The sequence below is a fragment of the Argopecten irradians genome, chromosome 2 (genome assembly GCF_041381155.1).
Source record: "Argopecten irradians isolate NY chromosome 2, Ai_NY, whole genome shotgun sequence".
NCBI classification, from domain to species: Eukaryota; Metazoa; Mollusca; class Bivalvia; order Pectinida; family Pectinidae; genus Argopecten; species Argopecten irradians.
In genome coordinates this window covers 42,700,887-42,728,632 of record NC_091135.1, presented here as the reverse complement: position 1 = coordinate 42,728,632, position 27,746 = coordinate 42,700,887, and the positions used below count along the sequence as shown (strand labels likewise).

At 34.6% G+C, this 27,746-nt stretch overlaps 2 protein-coding genes across 2 annotated transcripts in view; one reads left to right on the top strand and one right to left on the bottom strand.

Annotated features, from left to right (window-relative positions):
• LOC138315578 (large neutral amino acids transporter small subunit 1-like) overlaps positions 1-24,322 on the top strand; it is a 50,508-nt gene extending 26,186 nt beyond the window's left edge. The window contains exons 4-12 of the mRNA XM_069256698.1: positions 4,985-5,110; positions 5,496-5,604; positions 6,376-6,420; positions 11,496-11,619; positions 11,795-11,898; positions 17,089-17,185; positions 19,250-19,399; positions 20,957-21,134; positions 21,549-24,322. Coding sequence (XP_069112799.1) covers positions 4,985-5,110; positions 5,496-5,604; positions 6,376-6,420; positions 11,496-11,619; positions 11,795-11,898; positions 17,089-17,185; positions 19,250-19,399; positions 20,957-21,134; positions 21,549-21,604 — 989 coding nt within the window. The 3' untranslated portion in view covers positions 21,605-24,322. The remainder of the gene's footprint in view (positions 1-4,984; positions 5,111-5,495; positions 5,605-6,375; positions 6,421-11,495; positions 11,620-11,794; positions 11,899-17,088; positions 17,186-19,249; positions 19,400-20,956; positions 21,135-21,548) is intronic.
• Positions 24,323-25,726: 1,404 nt separating this feature from the next.
• LOC138316649 (apolipoprotein E-like) lies at positions 25,727-27,116 on the bottom strand. The gene is made up of 2 exons (XM_069258322.1): positions 26,696-27,116; positions 25,727-25,761 (listed from the first exon to the last, which is right to left on the bottom strand). The coding sequence occupies exons 1-2, from the start codon at positions 27,114-27,116 to the stop codon at positions 25,727-25,729; spliced, it is 456 nt and encodes a 151-aa protein (XP_069114423.1).
• Positions 27,117-27,746: the final 630 nt, after the last annotated feature.

The following is a 27,746-nucleotide window of genomic DNA, read 5'->3' as shown; positions in this document are numbered from 1 at the left end:
GGTCAACATATTCAAACTGTCTGATTTCAATGAACATTGGTATTTAGGTGTTTGCGTTCATTTACTGCAGCCAATAGTCATATTAGCAGGGCCTTTTCTGACGGCTGACAGAAGTTGGTTTTCTTGGTCTGAAAGTTAAGTTGATTGTAAATATGGTATATACATTAAAACCTGTCTATCCCAGCTTTGACATGTGCCCCTATGGACAGACCTATTGGTTCCTGCTGTAAAATTGTAAAATATGTATATGGGAGATAATATGCTTGACATGAATTAATCGAAAATGACATTCCAAAGCGTAAGAAAAATCTTCAAGTTATGTAAGATGTGATATTTACATATTGACATGTAAAAATGGAAATAACAAAATGTATCGCCCCTAAAATCACCACATCTACAATCTATATGGCAATCAGTATGGAGCATCAGTAACGCCATTTTGTTTGACACTTTGAGTCCCTCTGTAGTGTAGTGTCACCCTGTCTAACTCCAATGATAACATCAGTAGATAATGCAAATTGTCTGCGGTAGTTGTTGCTTCCTTTTGTGTGGTGAGGCGAAATTTAACGGAAATGTCAGATTTCTGTAGACTAAGCTTTTTGCATTTTGGTTAAAATATACATTTTTCACCATCATGAAGATATGTTTCATGTTGATGTCTTTTTCTTCTGACATATGTTTAGAATGGATTTCAATTCTGAATTTACACACAGAGATGTATTTGCAATTTAACTGAATCCAGAGATTATAAGAAATTAAGGTAAAAGATCATAATTTTATATCATGGAAACATCGGGATCATAGAATTCAAAGCTTGAAATTGCTTTCTTGGAAATTAAAATTCAAACACATTTGATAGTTGCATATGTAATCAATTATCGGTTACAAATTGATATTATATGAGACAAAATTTCCATTTTGTTAGCCATTATGTTTTTGACAGCTTGTTCATTGTCAGCTTGTAAGATATATGAATGGAATTTTTCATGCCATATGTAAAACAGTTTTTAATAATAAGTAAGACTTTACTTAGGTATGCTAATACTTCGGTGTGTGACATTATGTATGAATAAGACTAATACAGATATATTTCTCGTGTAACACTAAACTACATATACGAAGATTATAAAGTATCCAACAGGCTGAAAAGTTACAGTAATAGGTGTGAGACAGTGAAAAACTGGCTATCATTATAAAAATGGGTAATACTAACCTAGTGAGCAAGACAATGCTGTAAATTCAATTAAACGACTTCAGGTAACGTAGGTATAGGGTTCTGTCCCCAGGGACCCCAAGGGACCCCAAGGGAACATAATAAGTTACGGGTACATTAAACATTTTTGGGGAAGATCCGAAATTCAAATGTGTCATGTGTTCGACAATTCTGCACAATTTCATTTTTATCAGTCGTAATATGACTTTGTGTCTAGCTAAAGTAATAAGATTTATTGAATGAGGAAGATGCATTTATTTCATTTCATAAATTTTATGGTCAATTTAGCAATGTGATTTATTTTTCATTTGTTAAAACCTTTAAAAATGTTTTAAAAAAATTGAAGATTTAAATACATTTACCTGGTATATAACATGGTTGTATAAGGTTTTCCATGACAATGTTTTATTATGCTTTTAACTGACAAGGTAAACAGCAACCATTCAGTTTAACAACATATCAGCTATCACTTTTAGGAAATCACTTGTCATGTGACTCAGTCATGTGATCTGAGGAAGGTCGACCTATTTAATCATTCACATGGTGTCATCTGTTGAACGTAATTTTGTCAAATGATTGCCACAAAAAATAGAGATCATGCTCAGCTTCAACATCTCCCTTCCCCATGGTTACACACACACACACAAAAAACAGATTAAAAAGCAATAAAAATATGGAGTTGTGCGTCAACTCTCTTCTCAGGTACATTTGTCATCTCATCTTGTTAAAGTTCAAAAGTTTAATTTAAAGTTTGTACTGGTACGGGTACAGGATCTTCCTTTCATTTTGATAACACAGTAACAGATGTATCTGGTATCAATTTTTAGCTCACCTGGCCTGAAGGGCCGGTGAGCTAATGTCATGGCGCGGCGTCCGTCGTCCTTCCGTCCGTCTGTCCGTCAACATTAATATTTCCTTTAAATCACTACTAGTCATAGAGTTCTGCATGGATTGTAACCAAATTTGGCCACAAACATTCTTGGGGAAGGGGGAACAGAACTTGTATAAATTTTGGCTCTGACCCCCCAGGGGCATAAGGGGCGGGGCCCAATAGGGGAAATAGAGGTAAATCCTATAAATCGCTACTTGTCCTAGAGTTCTGCATGGAATGTAACCAAATTTGGCCACAAACATCCTTGGGGGAGGGGGAATAGAACTTATATAAATTTTGGCTCTAACCCCCCGGGGGCAGGAGGGGAAATAGAGGTAAATCCTATAAATCGCTACTTGTCCTAGAGTTCTGCATGGAATGTAACCAAATTTGGCCACAAACATCCTTGGGGGAGGGGGAATAGAACTTATATAAATTTTGGCTCTAACCCCCCGGGGGCAGGAGGGGCAGGGCCCAATAGGGGAAATAGAGGTAAATCCTTTAAATCGCTACTAGTCCTAGAGTTCTGCATGGATTGTAACCAAAATTAGCCACAAACATCCTTTTTGAAAGGGGAACAGAACTTGTATGAATTTTGGCTCTGGTCCCCAGGGGCAGGAGGGGCGGGGCCTAATAGAGGAAATAGAGGTAAATCCTTTAAATCGCTACTAGTCATAGAGTTCTGTATGGAATGTAACCAAATTTGGTCACAAACATCCTTGGGGGAAGGGGAACAGATCTTGTATAAATTATGGCTCTGGCCCCCCGGGGGCTAGAGGGTGGGGGCCAGTAGGGGAAATAGAGGTAAATCCGTTAAATCGCTACTAGTCATAGAGTTCTGCATGGAATGTAACCAAATTTGGCCAGAAATATCCTTGGGAGAATAAGAACTGAGTTTGTATAAATTTTGTCTCTTGTCCCGGAGGGGCAGGTGGGACGGGGCCCAATAGGGGAAATAGAGGTAAATCCTATAAATCGCTACTTGTCCTAGAGTTTTGCTTGGATTCTGACCAAATTTGGCCATAAACATCCTTGGGGGAAGGGAAACAGACCTTGTATAAATTTTGGCTCTGACTCCCTGGGGGCAGGAGGGATGGGGCCCAATAGGGGATTTAGAGGTTAATATTAAAATTCCTTCAGAAAAGAAACAATGAACCTGTATTCAGAACATTACTTGGCATTACAAACCAGGTGAGCGATACATGCCCTCTGGGCCTCTTGTTACAGTTTTCTAGTAGGTGTTATACAACATAAGTTTTGTTCAAATATTTTTACATTTGTTTTTTCATACACAGTCGTTTTGTATTCTTTTTAAACAATAGCATACTGCGTGCTCTACAGACTTACCTTTATTGCAAAACATCACAATGTGTAACACTGGCTCATACATAACATCTTGTTTAACATACAATCTTATTTTACTGATAAAAGAGACTTTTATACAAACTAACGGAAATTAAACAACCTTACTGAAGTGCAGTGCTAAAATATATTTAGATATATATAATCTTGTTATAAAATATTGAAGACAAATCTGATGCTTTTAGTGAAAGGTTGATTGGAAACAGCAGAATACCAAATCCAACTAATGATATATAATGAGTCTTTTTTTTGGAACGATTTTAAGTAACAATGGTTAATTTTTAATTTTGGAGAAGTTCATTGAACTTTTAAATTTATTCCTGATTTGTTTTGACATAAAACCATAATTACCTGTACATGTACATACATTTGCTATTCAGTAACACCTGTTGTAATATCGTTCTGACATTGGCCTACAAAAATGGACATTTTGACAAATTAGTCTGGCAGTATGACGTCTCCACTGTTGTATATACCCATATATTTATGTATTACAATGCATAATTCACTTTTACACGGGACAGTGACATAATATTTTTTGTAAAAAAAAAAAAAAAAAAAAAACTGTCCTCGTGATTCTTCAGATTTGGCACAAGATAGCTCACAAATGTTGTAGTGTATACCCTATATCATTTTTAATCTTTCTCCTTAATTCTGCTGGTACTCTTATATTGGAAAAAAAAAAAACCCTGTTAAATTGTTAACAAGACAAAATGTAACGATAAATACACTTGATTTACAACTTCTGTGACAATTTATGTACATTTTTGGTTGATTTTTTCTGCTTTTTCTTTATAATTATACTACTATAAATAACATTAACCATGTTTAGCCTCATGATCAAATTTCTATCTTATGACGAGGCCTAAGGGGTATGACATCCCGTCCAGGAAATATATAGAACTTTTTTTACAGAAGATTTCAAAAGCAAAATTCAAAGTGTCTATGGACATGATTTTCCCACTTTTCCCTTTATACTTCTTACCATTTCAAGTTTAACATCCTGCAATTTCATTAAACTCAGATCTAGACCTTGGACACATTTATGACTTTTTAGTGCAGATTATATTGGTACGTTATCTTGTGTATGGGTGATAAAGTTGTTACTTTATTAACCAAGCAAATCTTAAAGTGACTTATAACTTAACCTTTGAAATAAAACACGACTTTAAAGATCTGTAACTAATTTTGATGGTTATCATTTCGAGATTTAAACATACTTCTGATCACTAATGGGACTTTGAGTGTTGGTGTTCCATATGTATTTGAATGTAAGAGTAAAGAAAAAGTAGGGATATTATACTGATAGGGTTCATAAACTGTTTTGTGTTTTGAAGCTTGAAGATATATATACCGGTACATTCTGTTAACGTGAATGTTATTGCAAAGATATATACAGGGGCCATATGCATGATGGTCTAGTGGTGTTGAAATACATGTAGTCCTAAATCTTATGGCTTTTCAAGATAGAAGCCCACACTTTGTAGTTTTAAAATACTGACTGCAGTGTAGTGACTTAGTTGGTGTTTTCTTTCCAGGTATCTTGACCTTTGTGAATGTGTACAGTGTACGGGCAGCCACAAGGATACAGGACATCTTCACTGTGGCTAAGATCTTATCTCTGATAATCATAATCATCACAGGCTTTGTTCTTATTGCACAAGGTAAGTAATCTTCACCTCGCTAAGATCTTATCTCTGATAATCATAATCATCACAGGCTTTGTTCTTATTGGACAAGGTAAGTCATGTCGTCAGCAATATATGTCATCGTCAGCAACATTAAATAATAACACCAAAGCAATGTTTAAATGTTTTTAATGAGTCTATTTTTTAAATATTTGATAATTTATTGTTTGATAATGATTTTTCATATTATTTTGATATTCAAATATTTTTGTGTTTGGTCTTGACCTATGAACTCATAGATATACCGGGTATTGGGACTCGTTGATTCTGTGTTGGACTCACCATTTTCAAAAATGATGAAATGGTGAATCTATATGACTTATCGAGGTAAATATCCTACTTAAATTACTGTTTATTACAGGGGAAACAGAATACTTTGAGAATCCGTTCCAACCAAGCGCAGGAAAGGGAGGTGATGTTTCTGGTATATCTCTGGCTTTGTACAATGGACTGTTTGCCTATGCTGGGTGGTAAGTACAAAACAAATGTAATCATGGCTGACAATGTGACAAATGTTTCTGTCCCTCGATATCCCTTCGTGATCCTAATTGTCCCTTCTAATGCTAACTACTAACCTCTTTGTCCTGTTAATGACAAGGGTCATTCAAGGATAGGCCAGGCTTATGAGGTATAGGAAACCTGGAGTACTGGGAGAAAACACATGACCTACGACCAGTACCTAGACCTACGACTAGTACCTAGCAACGACTAGTACCTAGCAACTAAAAAAAATTGGTTTTATTGGAACTCTCAACCCAGAGTTGTAGGGCATGTGGCAGACAAAACCTTAGCTATATAGGCCCAATGGTCAGGTCATGATTGATTTTAACTTTGTGAAACAAATAAGTTTGGTTTGTCAAATATGTGTCATTTAACTTGTGTTTTGCCATAAGCATTAATGTATTAGTTGGCAATAAGACTATAAATAGCTACATGCAGATTACGTAAAATCTATGTGCCTATGACCTGTTACATTTATAACAAGAGATTCTGGTTAGAATATTCTGTGTACAAAATTCTATTTTGAAATAAATACTTCAATTTTACCAGCTCCCGTATATTGCATGTTATGGCCATATGTCATCAGACGATTTACTGGTAGCACATTATACAAATTCAACAATCATGTCCTGTTACTTGTTTAAGACATTCACACAGTGAATTGTGTTTGCTTGATTAACATGAAACTTTGATCTTAATTGTTATATGATGGTAATATGATGAAACTTTTATTTGAATAGGAATTTTTTGAATTTCGTCACAGAAGAAATGATTGATCCTTTCAAGTAAGTTATCAATGAAATATTTTGGTTAATATGTATTGTTGTATGTTTTTTAGCTCACCTGGCCCGAAGGGCCGGTGAGCTTATGTCATGGCGCGGCCGTCCGTCGTCCGTCGTCCGTCCGTCCGTCCGTCGTCCGTCTGTCCGTCTGTCCGTCAACATTTCCTTTAAATCGCTACTAGTCATAGAGTTCTGCATGGATTGTAACCAAATTTTGCCACAAACATCCTTGGGGGAAGGGGAACAGAACTTGTATAAATTTTGGCTCTGACACCCCGGGGGCAGGAGGGGCGGGGCCCAATAGGGGAAATATAGGTAAATCTTTTAATCGCTACTTGTCATAGAGTTCTGAATGGAATGTAACAAAATTTGGCCACAAACATCCTTGGAGGAAGGGGAACAGAACTTGTTTAAATTTTTGCTCTGACCCCCCCGGGGGCAGGAGGGGCGGGGCCCAATAGGGGAAATATAGGTAAATCCTTTAAATCGCTACTTGTCATAGAGTTCTACATGGATTGTAACCAAATTTGGCCACAAACATCCTTGGGGGAAGGGGAACAGAACTTGTATAAATTTTGGCTCTGACCCCCCGGGGGCAGGAGGGGCGGGGCCAAATAGGGGAAATAGAGGTAAATCCTTTAAATCGCTACTTGTCCTAGAGTTCTGCATGGATTGTAACCAAAATTAGCCACAAACATCCTTTTTGAAAGGGGAACAGAACTTGTATGAATTTTGGCTCTGGTCCCCAGGGGGCAGGAGGGGCGGGGCCTAATAGAGGAAATAGAGGTAAATCCTTTAAATCGCTACTAGTCATAGAGTTCTGTATGGAATGTAACCAAATTTTGGTCACAAACATCCTTGGGGGAAGGGGAACAGATCTTGTATAAATTTGGCTCTGGCCCCCCGGGGCTAGAGGGTGGGGGGCCAAGTAGGGGAAATAGAGGTAAATCCGTTAAATCGCTACTAGTCATAGAGTTCTACATGGAATGTAACCAAATTTGGCCAGAAATATCCTTGGGGGAGGGGAAAGAACTGAGTTTGTATATAATTTTGTCTCTTGTCCCCCCGGAGGGCAGGTGGGACGGGGCCCAATAGGGGAAATAGAGGTAAATCCTATAAATCGCTACTTGTCCTAGAGTTTTACTTGGATTCTGACCAACTTGGCCATAAAACATCCTTGGGGGAAGGGAAACCAGACCTTGTATAAATTTTTGGCTCTGACTCCCTTGGGGGCAGGAGGGGTGGGGCTCAATAGGGGATTTAGAGGTTAATATTAAAATTCCATCAGAAAAGAAACAATGAACCTGTATTCAGAACATTACTTGGCATTACAAACCAGGTGAGCGATACATGCCCTCTGGGCCTCTTGTTACAGTTTTCTAGTAGGTGTTATACAAACATAAGTTCTGTTCAAATATTTTTACATTTGTTTTTTCATACACAGTCGTTTTGTATTCTTTTTAAACAAATAGCATACTGCGTGCTCTACAGACTTACCTTTATTGCAAAACATCACAATGTGTAACACTGGCTCATACATAACATCTTGTTTAACATACAATCTTATTTTACTGATAAAAGAGACTTTTATACAAACTAACGGAAATTAAACAACCTTACTGAAGTGCAGTGCTAAAATATAATATTTAAATATATATAATCTTGTTATAAAATATTGAAGACAAATCTGACGCTTTGAGTGAAAGGTTGATCGGAAACAGCAGAGTACCAAATCCAACTAATGATATATAATGAGTCTTTTTTTTGGAAGGATTTTAAGTAACAATGGTTAATTTTTAATTTTGGAGAAGTTCATTGAACTTTTAAATTTATTCCTGATTTGTTTTGACATAAAACCATAATTACCTGTACATGTACATACATTTGCTATTCAGTAACACCTGTTGTAATATCGTTCTGACATTGGCCTACAAAAATGGACATTTTGACAAATTAGTCTGGCAGTATGACGTCTCCACTGTTGTATATACCCATATATTTATGTATTACAATGCATAATTCACTTTTACACAGGACAGTGACATAATATTTTTTGTAAAAAAAAAAAAAAAAAAAAAACTGTCCTCGTGATTCTTCAGATTTGGCACAAGATAGCTCACAAATGTTGTAGTGTATACCCTATATCATTTTTAATCTTTCTCCTTAATTCTGCTGGTACTCTTATATTGGAAAAAAAAAAACCCTGTTAAATTGTTAACAAGACAAAATGTAACGATAAATACACTTGATTTACAACTTCTGTGACAATTTATGTACATTTTTGGTTGATTTTTTCTGCTTTTTCTTTATAATTATACTACTATAAATAACATTAACCATGTTTAGCCTCATGATCAAATTTCTATCTTATGACGAGGCCTAAGGGGTATGACATCCCGTCCAGGAAATATATAGAACTTTTTTTACAGAAGATTTCAAAAGCAAAATTCAAAGTGTCTATGGACATGATTTTCCCACTTTTCCCTTTATACTTCTTACCATTTCAAGTTTAACATCCTGCAATTTCATTAAACTCAGACCTTGGACACATTTATGACTTTTTAGTGCAGATTATATTGGTACGTTATCTTGTGTATGGGTGATAAAGTTGTTACTTTATTAACCAAGCAAATCTTAAAGTGACTTATAACTTAACCTTTGAAATAAAACACGACTTTAAAGATCTGTAACTAATTTTGATGGTTATCATTTCGAGATTTAAACATACTTCTGATCACTAATGGGACTTCGAGTATCTCATTGGTGTTCCATATGTATTTGAATGTAAGAGTAAAGAAAAAGTAGGGATATTATACTGATAGGGTTCATAAACTGTTTTGTGTTTTGAAGCTTGAAGATATATATACCGGTACATTCTGTTAACGTGAATGTTATTGCAAAGATATACAGGGGCCATATGCATGATGGTCTAGTGGTGTTGAAATACATGTAGTCCTAAATCTTATGGCTTTTCAAGATAGAAGCCCACACTTTGTAGTTTTAAAATACTGACTGCAGTGTAGTGACTTAGTTGGTGTTTTCTTTCCAGGTATCTTGACCTTTGTGAATGTGTACAGTGTACGGGCAGCCACAAGGATACAGGACATCTTCACTGTGGCTAAGATCTTATCTCTGATAATCATAATCATCACAGGCTTTGTTCTTATTGCACAAGGTAAGTAATCTTCACCTCGCTAAGATCTTATCTCTGATAATCATAATCATCACAGGCTTTGTTCTTATTGGACAAGGTAAGTCATGTCGTCAGCAATATATGTCATCGTCAGCAACATTAAATAATAACACCAAAGCAATGTTTAAATGTTTTTAATGAGTCTATTTTTTAAATATTTGATAATTTATTGTTTGATAATGATTTTTCATATTATTTTGATATTCAAATATTTTTGTGTTTGGTCTTGACCTATGAACTCATAGATATACCGGGTATTGGGACTCGTTGATTCTGTGTTGGACTCACAATTTTCAAAAATGATGAAATGGTGAATCTATATGACTTATCGAGGTAAATATCCTACTTAAATTACTGTTTATTACAGGGGAAACAGAATACTTTGAGAATCCGTTCCAACCAAGCGCAGGAAAGGGAGGTGATGTTTCTGGTATATCTCTGGCTTTGTACAATGGACTGTTTGCCTATGCTGGGTGGTAAGTACAAAACAAATGTAATCATGGCTGACAATGTGACAAATGTTTCTGTCCCTCGATATCCCTTCGTGATCCTAATTGTCCCTTCTAATGCTAACTACTAACCTCTTTGTCCTGTTAATGACAAGGGTCATTCAAGGATAGGCCAGGCTTATGAGGTATAGGAAACCTGGAGTACTGGGAGAAAACACATGACCTACGACCAGTACCTAGACCTACGACTAGTACCTAGCAACGACTAGTACCTAGCAACTAAAAAAAATTGGTTTTATTGGAACTCTCAACCCAGAGTTGTAGGGCATGTGGCAGACAAACCTTAGCTATATAGGCCCAATGGTCAGGTCATGATTGATTTTAACTTTGTGAAACAAATAAGTTTGGTTTGTCAAATATGTGTCATTTAACTTGTGTTTTGCCATAAGCATTAATGTATTTGTTGGCAATAAGACTATAAATAGCTACATGCAGATTACGTAAAATCTATGTGCCTATGACCTGTTACATTTATAACAAGAGATTCTGGTTAGAATATTCTGTGTACAAAATTCTATTTTGAAATAAATACTTCAATTTTACCAGCTCCCGTATATTGCACGTTATGGCCATATGTCATCACACGATTTACTGGTAGCACATTATACAAATTCAACAATCATGTCCTGTTACTTGTTTAAGACATTCACACAGTGAATTGTGTTTGCTTGATTAACATGAAACTTTGATCTTAATTGTTATATGATGGTAATATGATGAAACTTTTATTTGAATAGGAATTTTTTGAATTTCGTCACAGAAGAAATGATTGATCCTTTCAAGTAAGTTATCAATGAAATATTTTGGTTAATATGTATTGTTGTATGTTTTTTTTTTTTTTTTTTTTTTGGTGGGGGGAGGAGGGCAATATCAGAATAGGTGATCCTTGTACATGTTATGTCAAACTTTTAAGATTATGGGATGTTTATCAGAAAACTTTTCCATACTTCCTACACATCAAGAAATAAATACCCAACATGTACATCCATCAGTTGATTAATTCTTCACGAAACTCAATACAAATTAAGTTAAGAATTATGAATCCTAAGAATATTTATGATGTAATAGAAATCAATATAAGAAATTCAGAAATTGTAATACTTCTGTATACTAAGCTGTATCCTACAGGTGTTGTAAATTCTGTGTCCAGAATCAGCCTTTTTCATGTAACAGATGCTTATCATATTGAATACAGATATCTTTATATATCTTATAATATTTTTCACTCCAGTACATATTATTGCTTTACTTAATCTATACTGAAGGTACTTTAAAAAGAAAAAAGAGAAAATATTGCAACCACAAATTGATATAGAAACAATGTATAAAACTGCTGTGGTCTTTTTTTTTTTAATAAATCTGTTGATTTCCTCCAGAAACCTACCCAGGGCCATCTATATCTCCATCCCCATAGTAACTGCGGTATACATCCTTACAAACATCGCCTACCTCACTATTATCTCCCCTTATGAGATGCTGAACTCCAATGCCGTTGCTGTGGTGAGTAATTATAAAATTTGTTGATGGTGTTTCATCTGAAATATACCTGCAGTGACTTTTGTAACATATGAAATAAAACTATTTATTTCTAAATAAAACTGTAAAATTAGAATTTGAAGTTTGTTATATTCTCCTTATGTATTCGATCAACTAACAAGAGGACTTGCCATTGTAGACCTTCGGATACAAAGTATTCAGTGTGATGGCTTGGATTGTACCAGTATTTGTGTCGCTCTCCACATTTGGAGGTGTGAATGGTCTACTCTTCACATCTGGAAGGTAAATTATTTTGATATGTACACAAATTCCACTGTCCAATATATTGATATGATAGTCATGTATACTGATTCATGTTTAGGTCTTGAAGTTGGAAACAGCTGTTGAAGTTGTATAATCATTGGTATTTGGATATGGAATTTTATTCCACGCCAGTAATTTTTTAAAAGTTATAAAACAGATATATAGCCAATCGGAATGTGTACGGATCAAGAGTTTAAACATTTTTTAATCAACAGCTGCAATGATTTTTTATACCCTGATATTTGAGGGGCAGGAGGGGCGGGGCCCAATAGGGGAAATAGAGGTAAATCCTTTAAATCGCTACTAGTCATAGATTTCTGCATGGATTGGAACCAAATTTGGCCACAAACATCCTTGGGGGAAGGGAAACAGAACTTGTATAAATTTTGGCTCTGGCCCCCCAGGGGCAGGAGGGGCCGGGCCCAATAGGGGAAATAGAGGTAAATCCTTTAAATCGCTACTAGTCATAGAGTTCTGCATGGATTGTAACCAAATTTGGCCACAAACATCCTTGGGGGAAGGGGAACAGAACTTGTATAAATTTTGGCTCTGGCCCCCCGGGGGCAGGAGGGGCGGGGCCCAATAGGGGAAATAGAGGTAAATCCTTTAAATCGCTACTAGTCATAGAGTTCTGCATGAAATGTAACCAAATTTGGCCACAAACATCCTTGGGGAAAGGGGAACAGAACTTGTATAAATTTTTGCAATGATTTTTTATACCCTGATATTTGAATACAGCCCACTTATTAATTGTGGTCTAATTTAGTGTAGTTGTTATCTAGAATAGTTCAAATTCTGAATAGCGATGAGGGGACGTTGAATACAATGTAGTTCTCATGTTCTTGTGATATGAGATAGTTACCTGTTACCCGTCGTTAGGGACTTTATATATATATATGTCGTAGGCATCTCTGATCATTTGAATATTGAAGTGCTTGAAGTCTAGGACTTTCGATCACTCATCCTCTGTTTCTGGTTCACAGTTGCCTGGTATTATTAATAAGTATTTAATTGCAAACTCGAAACTCCTTTTTGCCACCAAAACCTTCATCTGAGTTCAGGTATACAAATACCATAAAGAATACTTCATACAGTAAATTGAGATGTCTTTGAGTAATATTTTAGTTACAACACATGTTTTATTTTGTTCAAAAACCACTACTACACATCATAACAACTAATTATTACAATGATTAACCAACGGTATAAGATAAATGGGTTGTGATCTATTGTGATCAGTCAGGATACAATTAGCTTACATCAAAACCTGTCACCAGTGAAGAAATTGTCCTTTTTTAAAGAGTTGTGATAATAAGACTCAGGACTATAGAGAGATCAGGATGGTGTAGGCAGGAAGACTGGGTTTAATCAAACATTATAGACATTATATAAAATAGTAACATCAAACTTGCCCATGACAAGTTGCACATGTCTGAACCGAACTACCTAGAAAATGTATACCTATCATGTGCATGTCAGTCCGATCAAGTGTTTTTCATCCTTTGATGCTTGTACATTTAATGTAGCTGTAATAAGTTTAATGTGCAATTAGTTGTGGTTGAACATTTCCTGTATGATCTTAATGAATTAGTTGTGTCTGAACTGCATGGCCCTCGTAACCAGAAAGTTAGAAATGGCATCCTGATAAAAGTGACATGTTGTGATGTGTTCTGTGGTCAATGTGAACTTCTATACTGTAATTATCTACACTGTCAGCTAGACCTCACAGATATTGTACATATATAATTAGTCATCTCTCAATTTAAATATAGAAATTACAGATATAGCCATTTGCCTGTTACAACATCTGAATATTTCCGTGTGGTTATACTTATTTTCTTAACATAAATCATAAAATTGCATGTCATTATATGTAGGAAACACTTATAAACCCCTCTTAACCCCAGCATTCCTTATCCTTATGTAAATTAATGCATGACAGCTCAAACTCCTATTCCTGAAATACTCTTCATTAATTCCTTGAAGAGTACGTACTACAGTATATCAATATTTCTTCATATATTGGTATCTTAAATCATCTTATATTATCGAACAGATCAATGAGGTTGGGTATACATTTCCTGTTTACAATTTAGAATTTCTGGGTTTCTACTATCAAACCTATGTCCAGTATATATGATAATACCTGGTAGTTAAACTGCAAAACCAAAATTTGTGATAGTAAGGTTTCACTGTACATGGTTAAATCCTTTTTATTAGCTCACCTGGCCCGAAGGGCCTGTGAGCTTATGTCATGGCGCGGCGTCCGTCGTCCGTCCGTCCGTCAACATTTCCTTTAAATCGCTACTAGTCATAGAGTTCTGCATGGATTGTAACCAAATTTGACCACAAACATCCTTGGGGGAGGGGAAACAGAACTTGTATAAATTTTGGCTCTGGTCCCCCAGGGGCAGGAGGGGCGGGGCCCAATAGGGGTAATAGAGGTAAATCCTTTAAATCGCTACTTGTCCTAGAGTTCTGCATGGATTGTAACCAAAATTAGCCACAAACATCCTTGGGGGAAGGGGAACAGAACTTGTGTAAAATTTGACTCTGGTCCCCCGGGGGCAGGAGGGGCGGGGCCCAATAGGGGAAATAGAGGTAAATCCTTTAAATCGCTACTAGTCATAGAGTTATGAATGGAATGTAACCAAATTTGGCCACAAATATCCTTGGGGGAAGGGGAACAGAACTTGTATAAATTTTGGCTCTGGTCCCCCGGGGGCAGGAGAGGCGGGGCCCAATAGGGGTAATAGAGGTAAATCCTTTAAATCGCTACTAGTCATAGAGTTTTGAATGGAATGTAACCAAATTTGGCCACAAACATCCTTGGGGAGGGGGAACAGACCTTGTATAAATTTTGGCTCTGACCCCCCGGGGGCAGGAGGGGCGGGGCCAAATAGGGGAAATAGAGGTAAATCCTTTAAATCTCTACTTGTCCTAGAGCTCTACATGAATTGTAACCAAATTTGGCCACAAACATCCTTGGGAGAAGGGGAACAGAACTTGTATAAATTTTGGCTCTGATCCCCTAGGGGCAGGAGGGGCGGGGCCCAATAGGGGAAATAGAGGTAAATCCTTTAAATCGCTACTAGTCATAGAGTTCTGAATGGAATGTAAACAAATTTGGCCACAAACATCCTTTGGGGAAGGGGAACAGAACTTGTATAAATTTTGGCTCTGGTCCCCCGGGGGCAGGAGGGGCGGGGCCCAATAGGGGAAATAGAGGTAAATCCTTTAAATCGCTACTAGTCATAGAGTTCGGCATGGATTGTAACCAAATTTGGCCACAAACATCCTTGGGGGAAGGGGAACAGAACTTGTATAAATTTTGACTCTGGCCCACCGAGGGCAGGACGGGTGGGGCCCAATAGGGGAAATAGAGGTAAATCCTATAAATCACTTCTTGTCCTAGAGTTTTGCTTGGATTGTGACCAAATTTGGCCATAAACATCCTTGGGGGAAGGGGAACAGAACTTGTATAAATTTTGGCTCTGACCCCCTGGGGGCGGGAGGGGTGGGGCCCAATAGGGGATTTAGAGGTTAATATTAAAATTCCTTCAGAAAAGAAACAATGAACCTGTATTGAGAACATTAATTGGCATTACAAACCAGGTGAGCGATACAGGCCCTCTGGGCCTCTTGTTTATTTATACAAAACTGATTTTCAAATTATTTCTGACCCTGTTCATTTTCAGATTGACCTTGCGTGATTTGAAATGCATCGCTTAGATGAAATATGACATGTTATGAATAAAATAAAAAATAAAAATACAGAAATACATATTCAACGTCTAGACAACCAGCATACATGTAGAAGTGACATATTTGCTGTAACATGTGTTGTGCATTATAAAATCTTGTGTATCTGTAATGTTAAAAAATTAATGGCGGTTTTGTTTCATAGAAATTTTTATTCTTTCATTATGAAATGACATGCATAAATTGTTTTCTGTCCATCATATCGTGACATTTCTAGTTTGTTTTTACATTAATAGTCAATAGCTTTTCATAAAAATGACAATAGTTCAGTTTAAACCTGTAATCTAGATTTCTACGTCCTTAACTTATCCACACCTGAAGACAAATGGCTGCCACCGCTAGATTTTCGCTATGCATTCTGACGTGAGATTCTTCAAAATGTAGTAGGTTGTGTAGTTATGTGATAAAAAGTATCTTAGTTTTTTGCTCGCCAAGGCTCACAAAAATTTAAACTAAGATTAAAAGACTCATTTCCTAAAATCTTATATGAAAATGAACTGTCATTTAAGATATATATATACAGGTGCATCATATTAACTTAAGTTAACACTAAATTTGACAACTAGATTGTAAACAAGTGAAGTTATCACACTGTGTACCTGTATTAGTATTCAGATCAAGGTGACTTGTAATAGGTTTTGATTGGGAGGGTTCACATAGGAGAACAGTAGCTCTCTTCCATTTAATTCCCATTTGTCATCATCAGGTTGCCATGACAGTAGACACTTTGATGTATACTGGTGCTGCCCCCTAGTGGCAGTAACAAGTGTAATTAGACAGTACATATGGGAGAGGATACTGAATATATTACTGGTACCCTTGTGAACTTTGTTGTTTTGAACACCAATCTAGCTAACTGAGATATCATCCCTATATGCTGTAGGAGCCAACTACTGCTGTAGATCTAGAAGACATTCTGTGAGAGTGGAGTCCATCACCAGCTCCCACAGATATCTTCTGCTTAGATGAAAATATCTTTAATGACTCAAAACTTGTCTTTTTCTTTTCTTTTATTTGTTAATAAGTCTAGCATAGATATTAGTCTTAAACATGCCATACATCTATGTCACTTTTACACAATATGTATCTTTAATACTCACACAATCATTTGTTTATATACTTAAAGGTGTCAATGAACATCAAATTCTCAACCCTTTTTATAAGATACAAAATGCATCCTTTTCTGTAGCACTACAAAATGAGCTTCATGATATTTCATAGACATTTTGAACATCAGTGTATACATAGGTGCTTACCTTATACTTACTCCTGTGATAAAATCACTTCATACAGTAGCTATGTAGCAATTTGGTGTGAACCCTTGGAGGAAAACTGAATAAAAGAAAGCGTGTGATTGATAAAAACAAGTGATTATTTTATTAACGGAAATTTTTCTTGACTTCACAGATTGTTCTTTGTCGGAGCACGAGAGGGACATCTACCTGATTTCCTGTCTATGATCCATCATCGTCGCTTCACACCCATGCCTGCTATGTTGTTTACTGTAAGTCTCCAGGCTCATGGAAACATTTATATGCAAGACATTCTAATTCATATTCACACATTTTCTGGACAAAAGACATGATTGAGTAATATAAGACATTCTATCTAATTAATATTCATACATGTTCTAGACAAAAGCAAGATTAAATAATATAAGACATTCTAATTAACATTCTCGTATGTTCTGGACAAAAAACATGGTTACAAATTGGACATTGCATTCTGAATAATGATGTTTCTGGTAAAGGCTTTAAAAATACATGGAATAGATAATATATTTCACTTCAACAATGAAGTTTTTATTGACACATTGATTTTACAGTCAGAGAGATCAAATAACTTAAAATATAATGATAAATACATAGCTGGTATATGAATATAAGTGGTGTCTAGCCATGCATATGATTTGATGCTATCATGAAGGGTACGTCACTTCACTGATTTAAGTTATTGATAACATTTTGAGGTCACTTACAATTAATACATACAATCAATCACAACTTTTTGTATTATAAAACCTCAATGAATATTGACTCCATGTCCACAAACTGTGCTCCTTCATCAGTAGAGATTTTACATCAGGATAGGATTCTGAATCTCTGTGAAAGTGCCACATGAGGGGTTTTATTACTAAAACGTTTCTGATCAGATAAACATCAAGGTTGGCGAGATGTAAAAAAAACATCTTGCGCGACAAACTGATCACGTGTGTGTCCAGATCAATAGTGACATAGCCACACACTGGGGCTGATTATATTGGGAGCATCTGTGTTTGTAAAGACATACAGAGACAATTACTAGAACGCATAAAGTTAACTGGACCAGAAACACAATGCACACGATGGCATGTTATGGGTTAGCATATAGAGGCTTTTAGTGGTTATCATATGTATGACTATATATGGTAACCATTTTCTCTTTTGATCATATTGATCCTTTCTGATAGGTTTTAGTCTACCAAGCTCTGATTAAAGAAAGACAAAATTTGCTTTTTTGAGGTGCAATGTCATGGAATGCTTCATTTTAAATCAATATTCTGAAATAACAAAACAACCCAAAGTGGCCATGCATCTCTCCCAATATATTTATTGGTGCTATTAGTCTTTTGTCTTAGTAAATTCAAGAACTGCTGATAATTCCTTTCTCTTTTGAAATAAGTTTAGATTTTACTTAAAAGTGAAAAACTGAAAATTTTGAGAAAATTTAAGGTTTTCATGAAGGCAAATATATACACAGTAGTTTCAAATAAATAAAGAACAAAGGCTCAACACCTAATTCAAAATAAGGAAGAAAAACTCCATTCCAAATAACACAAAAAGATTACCGGTAAATCTAAAATTTCTCAAAGTGGTAATAAGCACATGTGACTTGTCTATCTATGATGATTATATATTACCGGGTATTAGAGTTCACCGAAGGGCAAAGTCAAAAGATGTGGTGTATCTCCAGCAATAATGTCCAATGATTAATTTAAATGTTTTGATAAATAACCAATGGGCATAGGTTAATAGTATTGAAAGGATGGGCACATCAGCCAGTATTGTGTGAGGGTTTTAGGTATGAAAACTGTAACTTGTCCACCCCTGAAGTCACACATCAGTCAGTATTGTGTGAGGGTTTTAGGTATAAAAACTGTAACTTGTCCACCCTTGGAGTCACACATCAGTCAGTATTGTGTGAGGGTTTTAGGTATGAAAACTGTAACTTTTCCACCCCTGAAGTCACACATCAGTCAGTATTGTGTGAGGGTTTTAGGTATGAAAACTGTAACTTGTCCACCCCTGAAGACACACATCAGTCAGTATTGTGTGAGGGTTTTAGGTATAAAAACTGTAACTTGTCCACCCCTGAACACACTTTGGAACTCTTCTGATTCAAAGACTTGAACAGTTCACTATAATTTTCAGGGGTGAATGAGATAAGAAACTGAGAGGGAACTTTTAAAGCCAAAGTTATTAGCGATTCATGTCTTTTTTCCAATTTCATTTTTGTCAATGGTTACTCATGTATACCATGTAATGTAATTTTTTTATCATGTATACCATGTAATGTATTTTTTTATCAGGGCGCTCTTTCACTGATCATGTTGATAGCTGATGATGTTTCCTCTCTTATCAACTACATGAGCTTTGTCCAGTGGTTGTCTGTCGGAATGTCCATCGTCAATCTCATCTACTTACGATTCACACAGCCTGATAGACATCGTCCAATCAAGGTAACTGTTTCACTTCCATGAAACATAACCCAATGTGAACCGTTTAGGTGTCTTAATGTAATGAAATTACATACATATATGTCAAGAGTATAAGTATTATTTAAATTTCAAGATTTGGAATTTATTTTTATTTTGTGTGATTTCATTACTCTGTTTAATTAGTTTTGTATTAATAAAGATAAAAAAAAAATCAAGGTTGTTTTGATACAAAAGATAAATATGTCAATGATTCAGAAACAAATTAAACATTGATTTTGATAATTAATTGATATTATATAATTGTTTTATTTTAGTTCCAACTGTTATACTATAGTATATGATACAAGATTTGATAATTAATTAATATTATATAATTGTTTTATTTTAGTTCCCTCTGTTATACTATAGTATACGATACAAGATTTGATAATTAATTAATATTATATAATTGTTTTATTTTAGTTCCAACTGTTATACTATAGTATATGATACAAGATTTGATAATTAATTAATATTATATAATTGTTTTATTTTAGTTCCCTCTGTTATACTATAGTATACGATATGATACAAGATTTGATAATTAATTAATATTATATAATTGTTTTATTTTAGTTTCCACTGTTATACTATAGTATACAATACAAGATTTGATAATTAATCAATATTATATAATTGTTTTATTTTAGTTCCCTCTGTTATACTATAGTATACGATACGATACAAGATTTGATAATTAATTAATATTATATAATTGTTTTATTTTAGTTTCCACTGTTATACTATAGTATACAATACAAGATTTGATAATTAATCAATATTATATAATTGTTTTATTTTAGTTCCCTCTGTTATACTATAGTATACGATACGATACAAGATTTGATAATTAATTAATATTATATAATTGTTTTATTTTAGTTCCCTCTGTTATACTATAGTATATGATACAAGATTTGATAATTAATTAATATTATATAATTGTTTTATTTTAGTTTCCACTGTTATACTATAGTATACAATACAAGATTTGATAATTAATTAATATTATATAATTGTTTATTTAGTTCCAATGTTATATATGTATAGATACAGATTGAAATAATAATATATATAATGTTTATTTTAGTTTCCACTGTTATACTATAGTATACAATACAAGATTTGATAATTAATTAATATTATATAAATGTTTTATTTTAGTTTCCACTGTTATACTATAGTATACAATACAAGATTTGATAATTAATTAATATTATATAAATGTTTTATTTTAGTTTCCACTGTTATACTATAGTATACAATACAAGATTTGATAATTAATTAATATTATATAAATGTTTTATTTTAGTTCCCTCTGTTATACTATAGTATACGATATGATACAAGATTTGATAATTAATTAATATTATATAATTGTTTTATTTTAGTTCCCTCTGTTATACTATAGTATACGATACAAGATTTGATAATTAATTAATATTATATAAATGTTTTATTTTAGTTCCCTCTGTTATACTATAGTATATGATACAAGATTTGATAATTAATTAATATTATATAATTGTTTTATTTTAGTTCCCACTGTTTGTACCCTTCTTGTTCCTTGTATTTGTGCTGTTCCTGTTAATCGTACCACTGTACGCTGCTCCGTATGACACTGGAATGGCCGTCGTCATTGTCCTCTCCGGTATACCGGTCTACGTTTTGGGTGTCGTGTGGAAGAGCAAACCAAAGATCGTCATAGAGTTTATAGGTAGGTTGCTATTGCAGGTGAATTTAGTAATTGTTGACCACATAGAAGCTGGTGAGATTTTGATTATCTGTTTTATAGATCTCTGAGGGGATGGGTGGGATACAGGTTGTATGTTTATGAGAAAAATGACAGATTGTCAGAACATGTTTTATCTGTATGACTCGTTATATTTGGTTTATGAAATTTTAGAATAAAAACTTGTGTCAGAAATTTTTAAATGAATAGTATATCACTCGCTGCAAAAATGGATGTACATAAAAACACATCAAGGGAGGTAACTCTTGTTAAAATTTGCCTGCTACTACAATGTATACAAGCTTTGTCAGTATTTCCTTGTTTCTTTGCTTCATTGAATCATTCATTAAATCACTTCTTAAATGCATTGATTGGCAAAATTCTCTGTTTATTTTTCAGAGAGTTGTACAGTACTAGGACAGAAAGTATGTGAAGTGACAAAGCAAGAAAACTAATTTGTTCTCTACAGACATGAAATTGTGGTCATCTTATATCTTAATGGTTCAACTCCGCCGTAGCCGGTCTCAAGCCCGAGTTGAGAAAGGAGGAGGCTGCTTTAACAAGATCACTGCCTAATAACTATACTAGCCCTGCAGTCTGACCACACTGACTGGTGGTCAAAAACCTTTGGTCAATCCACAGATATATGTAAGTACCATATTTGCCCTAATAAATGCCTACCAGTATGTCCCTATCGATTAATGCCCATGTCCCTGTTTGGTCTTAACTCCCCTTACACTTACAGATGTTAATGGTTTTGTGGTGTAAATCTGTACAAGTTAGTCCCAATAAGTGCCCCTCTCCTATATATTTTTGTCATAGTGGGCATTTATTAGGTTGAATATGGTATATCTACCAATAGTAGAAATGCATCTGCATCATGTCAAAATTGTTTTCTTGGTTCCATCTACCTTTAGAAGGAGGTTTTCAATGTTGTGTCATCATTGATATTATTCACCTAAGTTAATGACATGCAATTTTAATTAACAATACCATTAAGTCATTTACCCCTTAAATTTCATAATGGACCGATCTTGTCTTAGATTTAGAATAGTCCAAATATGTCTTCAGGGGTGAATGAGTTACATTAGAAAATTCTGCATATAAAACAAATGATCTTTACAGTTGTCAGTAGTTTGGATTCCATTAGCTTAATACAAAAAGAGTAATGGTTGAATTTATATAGATGTATGAATAGAGAAACCAAGTGCTTGTCTGTTAATTCATACTGTTTTCTAGTAAGTATGTCTCACAAAAGCATGGTTACTCTAATAAGTTAAGTACCAATTCTGATGTGTTCAAATTCTTGTAAACAATTCTGTTAACGCCATTTTGTAGACTACACTCACTTAATTCATAATGATCGTGACATTTTGAGACGATCACATATTCCCCATGGATATTATGAATAGACTAGATATGGTCTTTCATGTTTAATTTTAATTATGTTAATAGTAAGAGTAACTTATGAGAGACCTGTAAAATCTGTGATGACAGAAAATTAGATTTTCATCTTATTAGTAATAGTTTAGAGACTGAGAGAGTTGTACATGTAAAACCCATGGATACAGAAAATGACATTTTCATAATGTTATTTATGATTAAGCTTTGAGAGATTTATAACTATAGACGTTTTGGCTAAGAATGACATATCCGTGATTCAGCTTAATGCTTAGCAGGTGATGGGCGGATATATCTGATATATCGAAAATTGTTAGCAAAAAAACCATGTCGTAAAATTTATCTCAAGTGTGATATTTTTAGCCACCATCATCAGATGGTTGGCTTTTCAAATCACTTTTCAACCGTCGTCCATCCTTCCGTCCGTCCTTTTGTCCATTAACATTGAGATTGATTAGTCGACAAGATGTCTGCCAGGCAGCTATATTGGATTTTGATAGTTAAAGTTTGTTACCGATATTTCTCAGAAAGCGTGTAAGGGATCTCTCTCAAATTTCACATGTAGGTTCCCCTGGGATCCTAGTTGTGCATATTGCATTTTTGGACCGATCGTCAACAAGATTGCCAACAGGCTTGGAGTTGGACAATTGAAGTTTGATACCGCTCTTTCTCAGAAATAGAGAAGTGGTCTGTCTCAAATTTCATGTGCTGGTTCCCTGAGGTCCCTAGTTATACATATTACATTTTTGGACTGATTGGTCATTAAGATGGCCGAAGCCACCATCTTGGATTATGATAATTGAAGTTTGTTACCGTTATTTATCAGAAAGTACTGAAGGGATCTGTCTCAAATTTCATGGGTAGGTTTCCCAAGGGGTCTAGTTGTGCATATCGCATTTTGGGACTGATTTTAACAAGAGGGCACACTCTCTAAGGATTTTTTGCAAATTTCATATGTAGTAATATGAAGTAAAAGTTTGAAAAGTAGAGAAAAGATCCCTCTTTCCATTGTCAGACGTAGATTATTCTTTGGTGGGCGTCAAGATCTCATGTAAAATCATCAGAGGTCACATGTTTGCTTGTTGTAAAAAAAAAAAAAAACCATCATAAAGATTGCAACCTTGTTAGTGTGTGCGTGTATGTGGGAGCATGCAATGATGTGTGTATTATGTACACCAAATTGTTGTTCATTATTTATTTTTTTATGCTCACGATGCCAATGTTTCATATGAAAGAAAGTACCTGGTAGCATGAAAATATTTGTTAAAAGTTTGCATGTATGCGAGTTTGATTGCTAATATGAATAGAACGGTATTTATTAGTTTTCAGAATCTGTTTAAACATGATCCCAATCCCAAATAGAATATATAGAGATTAAGAATTGAAATTATGTGTAATAAGTAGTAAGTGTAGTATTGTTGTAAACGGGGAAATGAATACGAGCAATGCGATCATTTCATTTTTTTCTTGAAAATATACCTGTTAAATATGTATTCAAACTTGCAACTTAAATCATTCTAGTACTACATACAGTTTGGTTTTATTTCTTGGAAAATATTTATTATTAAATGAATACCAGCTTAATTTGGGTAATGTAACTTTTTTATCATATGCATGTGAACTATGCAACTATCTTAAAGATTTTAATTATACTGATTGTATTAATAAAACAATATGTTTCAGAGTTAGAAATCTAGTAGGAATAGATTTACACTGAAGACAAATTTAGAGTAAGCCATATCTAGTCTTTAACGTATATGAATTTTGAATTGGTAAATTGGTATATATCGGGGGTATGTATACTAGGTGTAATATATAACAACATTTCTCATATACAAATTTTAAACCAAGTGTATTACCAAGTCATATTATTAACTCAGGCATGTATTTAGATTTATATTCAGTATACAGTTATATTGGTATATATTTTTAATGTATCATATAAGTTATTGTAAAAGTATCTTACCAATATATACTTATACAACAATCACCTCCATTGAATACATTCCTGTCAGTATAACTACACGAGGATTTGGAATTTGTGACAGATGATTGTACTAACAATAAATATAATAACAAATTCTGATGCTTCAATCTACTCAACGTATATACACCAAAATCTTTCATAGAGACCAGTGGCGTCGCTGCCATTGACGCAAAAACGCAACTGCATGCACATCAATCAATTCTAAAAAAAGTCATGCTTGTTTTTTGTAAGTCATAGACCTAAATACACCTAGAAAAAGAGACTAACATTTGTTATCTGGATCACATTTTATTTTAAGGTTTATTTTTTCCGGAAATTTATGTTTCGGTTCCGTTTCCACTCGGAACGCTTTGGATACAACTCTCGTACATTATGATTTACATCTGAGGAGTTCCGATTGAAAAAGTTGTTAACACATAAAAATGAAAAGGGCCGCGAGCATATGTAAGAAAATACGGGTTTTTTAAGCCGAAAGAAGAGAGTAAGAATGATGATGGTTGTGCTTCATGTAGTTGGCCTAATTTTGATGCGCAGAAAAACAGGAGGATGCTATTACATTGAACTATGATAAAATTGTATGTCGTCGCTATCACAGTAAAATAGGTGTTCAATCTTCATTAGTCTCCCTTGAACTTACAGCCATGCGTTTTTTCATGCGTACAGATAATCAAATGAGGGTGTCAGCACTTACAAGCATAAAGAAATTAACATGTTCCCATTTAAGCATTGATGTTACTATTTTTAAACTTTATAGAGGTATGAAAGAAATTTTGTTTGCAATAGATAATAGATTATTTTTTTTCAAAATACGCAACATCTACGTCTCTATTGTGACGTCATGAATACGTCGGATTTTCGCGCCATTCTCGGAATTTTACTTCATAGTATATAATGAAAAAGAATCTGCCAATCAGAGAGTTGAATTCATTATAAAAAAAATTATAATTATGTGACGACATTTACAATCATGATTTCAAAACGTAAGTAACTTTCGATTTGCAATATGTAATCCGTTCTCGTGTTCTTTCATCGAAAAATTGCCATGTTAAGAGCGCTTTAAAATCATCAAAATGCATTGTAAAATTCATCTCAGCCATTCTTGATCGTATTGTTTTCCCGGGGGAGGAACCCCGGCCCCCCCCCCCCCCTCAATTTTTTTTTTTTTCGCGCCTTCGGCGCTGGATCAGTATTAGCGTGCACATTCTTCAACTGCTAGCGACGCCACTGGAGACATATAACACATATCATTAAAAAGTATTTGATGTAAGAAAAATTTAAAAAGAAAAGTTTCAGAAATTACCTGTTTGTAAAATACTTTTTTTAGTCAAAAAATATCAGTACATTAGTTAAATGTCTTAATCCACTGCCATTCAAAATCAATATGGGCATTAATCTATGTATTTGGTAATTTAACAAGATTAGCCCCTATACAATTTAAGAAACTTACACCAATAAGAACTGCCGTGATCTTATTTTTTTTTTTATAAAATACCAGGTAAAGGAAAGATTATGTTAAGGGATGTTTTTATTGACCTTTTGATATTGTTTTCTATTATTTGTTTCTGTAATTATACATCACTTTCACACCGTATTATTTGTATGATATTACTGCCACCTATTTATGCACTTATTCTTATATTTATGATTTTATTGCAGGCAGCCTATATTTATATTGTTCTATGTTCTCATGTACACTGAATATATATCTTATATGCATTCGAAAGGAAACAGGTTTGTTTTTTTATATATGAATTAACTTCCAAAAAGTTTTGTTTTATTTTTGATAAAAATAAAACTGCTATCAAAGGTAGGATTTTGGGATCATGATGTATACACTTGTCAACTGTAATCAACATTCTCAACATTTTAGCTGATACTCCACATCCCTAGATATTGCACTTACTATATAGTTATTGCTTTTAAAACACCATATAGATAGCAAGCACCATGCTTGCATGTGCTTGCTATTACAAAATGTGTGCTATAGTGTGTATGGTGTCAACCCTGTCTTTGTTGAGATACAACAAGCAAGAGCATCAGTATTATGTTTTGAGATTGAAAACATCTTTTTAAAAATAAAACCTGAAATTTTTTGTTTGTATGTGTTAAGATAAAAATTCCTGTATGTAATATGTTAAGACAATACAGTATAACTTGCCCAAACTGGCCCTTGTCTTATCCAGATCCCTGTGTATTCTGGCCCTTGTCTTATTCATATCCCTGTGTATTCTGGCCCTTGTCTTATCCAGATCCGTGTGTATTCTGGCCCTTGTCTTATCCAGATCCCTGTGTATTCTGGCCCTTGTCTTATTCAGATCCCTGTGTATTCTGGCCCTTGACTTATCCAGATCCTTGTATATTCTGGCCCTTGTCTTATCCAGATCTGTGTGTATTCTGGCCCTTGTCTTATTCAGATCCCTGTGTATTCTGGCTCTTGTCTTATCCAGATCCTTGTGTATTCTGGCCCTTGTCTTATTCATATCCCTGTGTATTCTGGCTCTTGTCTTATCCAGATCCTTGTATATTCTGGCCCTTGTCTTATCCAGATCCCTGTGTATTCTGGCCCTTGTTTTATTCATATCCCTGTGTATTCTGGCCCTTGTGTTATCCAGATCCCTGTGTATTCTGGCCCTTGTCTTATCCAGATCCCTGTGTATTCTGACCCTTGTCTTATCCAGATCCCTGTGTATTCTGGCCCTTGTCTTATCCAGATCCCTGTGTATTCTGGTATAATTGAATGTAGAATTTTCCTTTGTAAGTTATAAAACCTGTATAATTTGGAAACCTCGTTATACCGACCAAATATACTGGTCCTGGTGACGTCCAGTTTAAGACAGGTTATACTGTATTGTATCATCAAATCATATACAATGTATTGTGCAGTGATCTAAGATAAGATATATTTACATGTCATGCAGTACTGGGGTATGTGGGAAAACTCTTTGTACCTGACCTAATGTTATTAACTTACCTTTATAGCATCTTAAATGACATTACACATGGATTTCATATGTGGTTTTGTGTATGGGAACAATACCAAGCAAGACTAGAAGTTCGGGACAAGTTTCACAGAATCTCACAAGAAAGGAAAGGAATGTTATTTTTTTAATCGCATAATGAAAATGTCTTGCATCTTAATGTATATTGTATCTTTAGCAAATCTTAATGTATATTGTATCTTTAGCAAGAAAGAAGAGAATATGAGAAAA